The following is a 9,135-nucleotide window of genomic DNA, read 5'->3' as shown; positions in this document are numbered from 1 at the left end:
GTAGAGTAGCTTCACGGTTGCGCCATACTCAGCTTCATACAGGCTTGAGGATTTCAATAACTGACTGAATATAGAAACCTATTGCAAGGTATTTTTTTGATCTGGGCTCTAGAGTCTCCACAGTGGCACCAGTGGATAAAGAATTTCCATATCTGAAGGTTAAAGGGATTTTTCTGAATATCTTATTATTTAAGTTTGGGGCTTAGGATTTAAGAAAAATATGCAACAAATGTTTTTTGATACAATTGCTTGGCCTTAGGCTCTAATTTGAAACATTTGACCACAAAAATGGATGTCCAAACTGTAAGAGAGCTGTCCAGGAATGGACGACCATCCAACAGGAGCACAATGCAATCTAGCAAATATCATATCACACAGAAGGTGGCACATTGGGGCTTAGGGTCAAAACCAAGTGAATTGCCTCTTATTTTTTTGTGTGTGTGCATATATCTAAGCACCCAACTCATCTTCATCAGCTTGACAGAACCACATTAATCTGGATTGATTTTTGACTCATTAGGTCCTGGTAGCAAAATGTACTAATCTAAAATTCTACTGCAACAGCATTTAGTGGAATAACCACTGGTAGCCATCCCTGTTAATTGAACAAATTCTGTTTTGTGGTTATTACCAGATCTATGGATTGTTTGGGCCTCCTAGATTTAGTAAAGCGGGGACAGGGGACATGGCTTATACACAATTTCATTTGTGGGTGTAAGAAAAACCATAATCTTGGCAATGGACGCAGGGAGTTTTTCATCATTTTGCTGGTAATGACACTCTACTTTTTATAGACTTAGAGCAACTGCACTTAAACCCCCATAATGCATTGAAGGAGTCCACCTTTGAGTTAACTTTTAGTATAATGTAGAAGTTTATATTTTGAGACAATTTGCACATTGGTCTTCATGTGTTTATGTAACACTTGTGATTTTTATTTCTATTTCACCTTTTTTACAGCAGCTATGTGGTTGCTAGGGTCCAAATGACCTTGGCAACCAGGGAGTAGTTTGACTGAGACACTGTTTGACTGATAAAACTGTAGCCTCACAAAGCAATCAAATTTTTGTCTGTCGAGGTCACTGACCCCCATTCGAAAGCTGGAAAGTGTCACAGAAATGCGGCAAATAATTCAAAAACTATAATTATGTGTGTATATATTATATATACATATACACACACACACACACACCTACTGAAAAAGTTGCTACTGAAAAGTTGTTTAGAATTGGGCATTCTATGACTAACTAAAAGTTAACTTAAAGGTAAACAACCCCTTTAAATAAACGGTTACTTAATGTATAGTAGGCTATATTCTGAGGTTGGGTTGCTAATGGGAGATACATATATCTCCCATTAGCAACCCAACCTCAGAATATAGCCTACTAGCAAAATGCAGTAATGCTCACAGTGTGATACTCAGCCACTGGCCCATGCATTCCAGGATTGTTTTAGACCCCACAGTTGGTCATACAGTTACCGGTCAATGTTGGGCATGTTCAGTGTGCCAAAATGCCACTGTGCTGCCATATTGCACCTTCACAAAATGGAAACCGATTTTTTGCATATAAATGTATTTATTAAGGAAGCAATCTGCACAACCCGACTGCAGCTGCAACAATCTTTCCAAAAAAGCATACAATATATACAAGTGACTACGTTGTTCTAACCTCATTGCAATATTTTGTTGTTTTGGTTTTATGAAACAGAAAGCAGATGTAAAACAAGGTAATGTGATCGGAAAAAGACAAAATCAGGTTATGTAAGCTATTTTTAAATAAATGCTTTTATACATATTTTTTCTGTTTATCAGCACACTGCATGCTCAGTCTAACTGTATTTAGCATGAAGGGAAAGGAGGAATGTATTTTCAAATGCATGGTCAAGTTAAATAAAAGTTTGTTTTACCCTACAACAGTGCTGTCCAACTTCTGTTGTACCGAGGGCCGGAATTTTTCCGACCTACGTGGTGGAGGGCCGATAATGGAAGCCCGTTTTGACCACTCCCCTTTTTGAAACCGCACCTACTTGAAACCACACCCATGTTATCACATGACCATACCCATATTAATGGTTGTAGTACAGCAAAAACCTGCCATACTCTGCCTGCCCTACCCTGCCTGTGTGTGCCATACTCTGCCTGCCCTACCCTGCCTGTGTGTGCCATACTCGCCTTCCCTACCCTGCCTGTGTGTGCCATACTCTGCCTTCCCTACCCTGTCTGTGTGCCATACTTTCACTGTGTGTGCCATTCTTGGCTGGTTTGTGCCATACATGGCCTGTGTGTGCCATACCCTGCCTGTGTGTGCCATACTCTGCCTTCATTACCCTGCCTGCATGTGCCATACTCTCACTGTGTTTGCCATTCTTGGCTGGTTTGTGCCATACTTGGCCTGTGTGTGCCATACTCTGCCTGCCCTACCCTGCCTGTGTGTGCCATACTCTGCCTTTATTACCCTGCCTGCGTGTGCCATACTCTCACTGTGTTTGCCATTCTTGGCTGGTTTGTGCCATACTTGGCCTGTGTGTGCCATACTCTGCCTGTGTGTGCCATACTCTGCCTTCCCTACCCTGCCTGTGTGTGCCATACTCTGCTTGCCCTATGATGCCTGTGTGTATGGCACACACAGGCAGCCTACAGTGACACAATGCTGGCACTGCTCCTACAGTCTGCAAAATAACTATATATTAAAAAACTTTTTAATTGAAGTACCACCTCAGTATATGTTCTTTTTGCAGTGTGCAGGGATTATTTGTGGGTTTCTACTGCTCCTGAGGTGTGAACAGGGGAACAATGGGGGTGATTACAGCCTGAGCCAGAGGTGTGAACACTGCAGGGGGTGAACAATACAGAAACTAAAAGGTGTTAAAAACACAGGTTTTACATATTTAAACAATACAGCCTGATTACAGCCTGAATCTGAGGTGAGAACCATGCAGGGGGGCAGTTAATCACAGTACTGATACCATTTAAAGCTTACACAAGAGTAAGCCATCAAAGCAGCCAGACAGGTGGGGGGCCACACAGAGGGGGGTCGCCAGTTGGACAGCACTGCCCTACAATATCCTTTTCTGGGAGACAATGGTCCCAAAGCAAATGTCTTTTCTTTTTTCTTCATCAAAAATGTCATGACTAGTTGGCGCTTGCATATAAAGGCCCAAAGAGAGCTAGTAAAAAGGCCCCTAGGTGTGGATCTGAAATATTTTTCTATTAATATGACACTGTATAGGTTATGTGTCTCTTTTATATTGCTTATATACAAATATTTCCACTAAAATCTGTGCTGTAATTCTGCTGGAACTCAATACGTTGTTCATGTTGCTCACTTCTTCTTTTAAAGGTGGAGAGGGCGCTATCTGCAAGGAGTTTCTATATTCTCCCCGTGCTTGTGTGAGTTTCCTCCCGAGCTCCAAAAACAAACAAGCAGGTTAATTTTAGATGTACCCTGCAGTCTGCATTTTCCTTACACCTCTTGATGTTTAAAAGCAAGGCTTCCCGGTCCATTGTTTTTAAAATTGTATCAGGGTAGTGTAATAAAATTTGCAACTTTTGCACCAGGTCATATATCCCTTAACATCTCAATAGTTGTTTTTTGGTGTACCTTAATATTTACTATGATTATGACGTAGGCAGCAGTATTATAAGACAGTCTGCATCTAGCCTTGATTTTCTATGGTTTGTGAATTATTTACATCTGATGACTAACGTTTCATTATCCTAGTGCCCATATTGTTTGGAATTATAGTAAAAGATAAATAGGAGAGGGCCTGAAATGTAAGCTAAGAAAAAAAAACAACAGAATAACAGAACCCTCATAGTCAATCTTTTTGCTTGTTAATGGCATCAATACAAAATATACAAACTAAAAAAACAAAAAATAAAGGCTCACCTAAATCATACTATTTTAAAGATGGATTTCCTCTGTAGAGGACCATCAAATACAAACTGCATTAATAAACTGCAGATAAACTTTGCAACTATATATGCAAAATGCTGTCAAATATGAGAGGGAGAACATTAACCAACAGGGAAGCATACTGTGTGCACAAGCCTGGCTGGATAAGCTCATGGAAGCAGTTCCTCTCTAACAATCACCAAATAACAACCTGAGTATTATTTTTTATACAAAATGTTCACTCCTGGGGATAATTTAGTGTATCAATTTACTGACCAGTGAATAGTGAATAGACACAGTGCTTGCAGGCTGGATAGGGTGCCTGAGACACGCTGCATACACATCTTGCTCAATTTATCTATATCCTATATGGTTGTAAAGGTGAACTTTCAGGCAAATTTTCTTGTCATATCACCAGATACAAAATCAATATATATATATTTTTTATATATATTATGTTGAATTTTTTTTTTTTTTAATGTAGTGATAAATACCCCGATGTAGAGTCCTACAACAGACGTATATCAGGCATCAATTATTGTGCAGGTTGCTATAGAAAAGCAAGTTAGGCAAAAGCTGTTGGCAATGTGTCTTCTGCTTGGTTCATTTCTTGGCCATCTTGTTTGTTCGTACACCTGTAATAACACCAATGAATTAGTGGAAATAATAAAAGTTTGTTATTTAGATTCTTGTAATTTCACAGAAATATTGCCTTTGGCATGTCCAGTAATATGCTGCCAACGAATGCAGAAGGTTGAAGATGAATAAATGGTTGAAATAGTTGCAAATATAAATCCATCATATAAACTCATTTAAAAAATCTAACTTTATCCATGTCATACTCCAGAAACGAGTGCAGCCATTGAGTCAGGGGCAGGTAAGAGTCACACGTTGCCATCGGAAAGCTTTTTAGTCCATTACAACAAGGACATTTAGGTCTCCTTTAGTAAGAGGACCTGATACCATTGTTATTCACTGCTGGCTGTTCTGGTGAGACAGAATTAACTTAAACTAAAAGCATTCTGCAACTCAGTAGCTGTAAATAAACGACAAAAACCTTTCCAGCTGGTAGAAACTTGCAGGTTAGAATTACCCAGAACAGTCCTGTCTAACTATTTGCATATAGTGGATCTCTAGAGCAGTTTAGGGGCTATACAAAATATCTTGGAATGGCACATTAGGCCCGCAGATCCCCAGCTTGACAGCTCTAGGTAGAAAATAAAAAACAAAAAAAAAAATCTGCATTATTATGGCACAACTGAGAGTATGTAAAACTTCTATAATTTATGAAATTTGTCAGATGTTCCAAACAGAACAAAACAAAAAAGGTGGCCAATAAGGTATATAGCCCCTTGTATGGTATGCATTTGAGGTCAACCAAAATAAAAAAATAATATTTCTGAAGAACATACTGAAAGCAAATTCATTAATAGCCCAGAATTCCACACACTGCAACCCAATGGAACTAAACAGCAATGCCGGAGAATAACATATGTGTTTAAAATGTGGAGAATTGCATGAAATGCCTTCTTGATACTGCAAGTATGAAGACAGTACATTAAGCTTACAAATATCCATAACTATAATTGCAGAACATAAACCCATTAGAACTGTAGGAAGCTTATCATTGCACAAATGAGCACACAGTGTTAGGGAAACAGTGGTAAAACTAAAATGAGTGCACTGTAAGAAATGATGCGTCAGATCTTCAATTTGTATAAAATTCATTAATGCCCAAAATTTCTGGGCCTTTATATTGGGCTGCTTTAGGTTAAAGGGTCAAAAGAGTAGCACAGCTGCACCAGTTGTAGTTTCACCACTGCAATATAAACTGCAATTAGAATAAATTTCACACAACACAGATTTAGAATTAAAGATTTAGTTGATATTAAATGACAGATGCACACAGAAATATCATCCTTTAAATAAAGTTAGTTTGGAAATTAATACATTTTTAAGACTGTTAGTAATTTGTGTGTGATTTTGACTTGGACATTAAGGTGAACACATTTAACATTTACATACCTTACTGCACCACACAACCTCTTGTTTTATGAGTGGGAGAATCAACTCCATCCTCTGTTTTATAGAGAGAAAAAAACACCGGACTATAGTGTAATTTATATTTCTAATTAGCAAATGAATCAAGTGGGGATAAAGCAATCATTTTCACTGACTAAAACCAGATAATTTAGCATCAACTAGGAGATCACATGGGGCAGAAGAGATACTCTTACACAACAGAAGTCTCTTGTCTTTCCTTTTAGGACCATGATGCTCTATTGCTCAGGGGGGCGTTAATGTGCTCAAGGCATAGCTTTTTTCTGCCTACTAAGTTAAGGGCATACTGATGTTATGCAACTGGATTTAGTGGTTCAGTGTTTGCCTGCTCTGACAGGCTAATGGAGAGAAAAATAAATTACAGGATTAAAAAAAAAATGAAACAAAAAAAAAAAACAAAGCAAAATTGTGCGGAAACCAACTCTAAGAGAAAAGGGAGAAAGCATAAGGGGAGTAGGAATTAAGAATGGAATGCCATATTGGAATGGGAAGGTAAACAGTGGAAGAAACAGCAATAGAAAATGGCGCATGGAAAGAGAATGTACTGCAATGTACAGAGGATGAACAAGGACAAGAAAGAGTCAATACGAGGAAAAATGTAAAGAACCATGGTGCATGTGGTAGAAAAGAAATCACTGAGAAACTGTCAAACGTTTAGAGGAGAAAAAGAGTGTCTACAAAGTTAAAATGTACATAAAGAGGAGAGTGTGGCATTATGGGAAGAAAGCTGAAGAAGTGAAACTAAAGTAGAGTGGGGAAAGTAGAAGTAAGCAAGGGGTAGAGAACGTGGAGAAAAGAGAAGGAAGTGTTAATGACAAGCAGGGAAAATAAAGAAGTCAGGCATAAGAAAAAAAAAAAAAAAGTCTATAAGGGCAATGTCACACGGGACATTTTGTTGTCTATGCAGATGAAAAAGGCTCACAAACAACTTTGCCTTGGCACTGTCTGTAACTGCAGAACAGCTGAATCACATAACATTCAGCTATTGCTGCAATTTTGTACTGCCGACAAAAAGCCCATCTAAGACTACCCTAAAGCATGGGCAGAAAGTTGTTAATGTCTAGTGCACAAGGCACAATTGGCCAAGTCATACTCTCGGCTCTAATTTGTAAATTGCCCACAAATTGCAGAGCATGCTTTTTAGCTGGTGCTGGTGGTAAACCATGGTGTATATTGCACATTACACTTGTGTTTATAAATAAGTGATCTAGTTCCAGGACTGGTGCACAATGGGTTTGTTTGTAGCAGATTGAAAACCTGATGTGTTTAAATTTTTATAAAACTTTTTTCTATGAAAACTAATGGGAGGTGGAATTCAAATCAGCACTAACCTATTACATTGTAGCCTTGCCTGCTCTTACCCTTCTACTCAGCTATACAACACTGCAATGGATAAGTGCCTTTTTTGTTTCGACAGGGGGCACTTGACTTTATTAAGAATCCAAGTAAAACTATATAATGCTCTAGTAATTTTCTTTTCAATAAAAAAAATGAATTTAACAAACTTTGGTAAGAAAAATATTATTACCTTCTCCGTGTTTAGAACTCCTCCTTTTCTTTTTATGTTTAGAAGATCCTCTTTTAACCTTTTGCCCATCCTCAGAGGACTGCTGCAGTGTGGTGGAATGTGATGAACTATTTAGTGGGTGTTCACCCATGGTTTTATGTTCTGGATAACCTTCATCATTACATTTATCTTCCTCAACTTGTGAGCCTTCAGTCACTGTAGTATCCCGAGTCTGTAGTGCAACATCATCCAATTCGTTTCTCTGAGCCTGTGCTGATCCGACTACACTAGTGTGAGAGGGCTGGGAGTCTGCATTCAGTGCACTGCTCTGAAACTGTGGTGAACCCTTAATTCCTGTATGACAGCAAGACTGCTGGGATGCTTCACTCAGTGCACTGTTCTGAGCTTGCTGTAAGCTTTCATTAGCAGTATTATTGTGATGCTGCTGTGATCCCTCATTCAGTGCATTATTCTGGTTGGATGAAGATTCTGTACCCAAAACACTGGGTTTTGGCAGGGAACATTTGCCCTCCACAGCTCTTTCCTTGTGTTCCACCTGCATGGGCATTTCATGGTACTTTGAGTCTACTTCATCACTGATCTCTGAAGGCCATTGACTTTGACCTAATGTGCATTTATCCACTGAGCTACCATCTATATTGTTATGGGTAGAACTCTCTGTTGTCACGATAGCACTTTGCTCTTTAACAAATGTATCAGGATTTTGCTTTAAATTAGCACCTTCTTGAAGTGCAGAGACTGGAAGTTTTGCATTTTGCTCAGATATATTCATTAAACAGGCACTTGTGTCTAGATTAATAGGTGCAATCACGACTGGTTTATTGTCAAAGTTTTCACCACAATTGTCTTTGGACTTGGATTTGTGTTGTTCTGTTCCATCCAGGTTTAAACTGGAATCTAGTTTTATTTGTGGTAGAATTCCAACATGGTCTTTGAGATATCAACAGAGAAATAAAATTACTATCTTTAACAGAAATTAATAAGGCATTTTAATTCTGTTCTTTGATTTTGAACAGTTTTACTATTTTAAATTCTATTACCACCGCTGGTACAAAAATTCAAAATATGATAGATGCAAAGCATGTTAGCAAATGAGGGTTGGGAAAATCATTTCACATCAAGATAGAATATGTTTGACCTAGAGCTGGTCATGATCATTTGTTCTAGGACATTGGTAGAGAGAAAAAAAACCCACCAAATAGCCAAATCCTTCAAGTTTTATTCCTTAGCTTGCATAGGAGATTTTTTGCATTTTGAACAAATGGAGAAAAAAAACTTTATACATACTACATTATAAATACTATACACCATCACTGACCTTTTTTTTTTAATGCCACTGTGCATCATTATTATGATGTTCTTAGTACAAAAACATGATCAGGATTCCTTTTTTTTTTAAATATTTTTTCTTACAATTCTATTTGTAGAATGTAAACACTTGACGAATCATTTATCTTCACATAATTTATGTGCACAACAAAATAAATTCCTAAATTTACAAAGTCTTGAAATCTTTCCATGCAGGCTAAAGTGCTTATATGATTAGCATTCTGCAATTAAAAGTACAGTTAGTTCATGCAGCTCATGCACTTCATATTGCAGTGTTAGTGTTAAAATTAGCAGCAAAACAAAAAAAAAATGTATTTACAA

The 9,135-nt window shown here is 38.0% G+C and overlaps 1 protein-coding gene across 9 annotated transcripts in view; it reads right to left on the bottom strand.

Annotated features, from left to right (window-relative positions):
* Positions 1-3,708: 3,708 nt before the first annotated feature.
* inf2 (inverted formin, FH2 and WH2 domain containing) overlaps positions 3,709-9,135 on the bottom strand; it is a 44,786-nt gene continuing 39,359 nt past the window's right edge. For 6 of the 9 annotated variants that reach the window (XM_012968633.3, XM_012968631.3, XM_012968632.3 and 3 more), the window contains 3 exons: positions 7,486-8,415; positions 5,922-5,975; positions 3,709-4,531 (listed from right to left, as the gene is read on the bottom strand). In XM_012968633.3, coding sequence (XP_012824087.1) covers positions 5,923-5,975; positions 7,486-8,415 — 983 coding nt within the window. In that variant the 3' untranslated portion in view covers positions 3,709-4,531; position 5,922. The remainder of the gene's footprint in view (positions 4,532-5,921; positions 5,976-7,485; positions 8,416-9,135) is intronic. The other 3 variants (NM_001079123.1, XM_031890566.1, XM_031890567.1) reach the window with 3 other exon arrangements.

This window comes from Xenopus tropicalis, chromosome 8, assembly GCF_000004195.4.
Source record: "Xenopus tropicalis strain Nigerian chromosome 8, UCB_Xtro_10.0, whole genome shotgun sequence".
NCBI lineage: Eukaryota > Metazoa > Chordata > Amphibia > Anura > Pipidae > Xenopus > Xenopus tropicalis.
The sequence above is the reverse complement of the archived record's forward strand: the minus strand, read 5'-3'. Positions and strand labels throughout refer to the sequence as shown.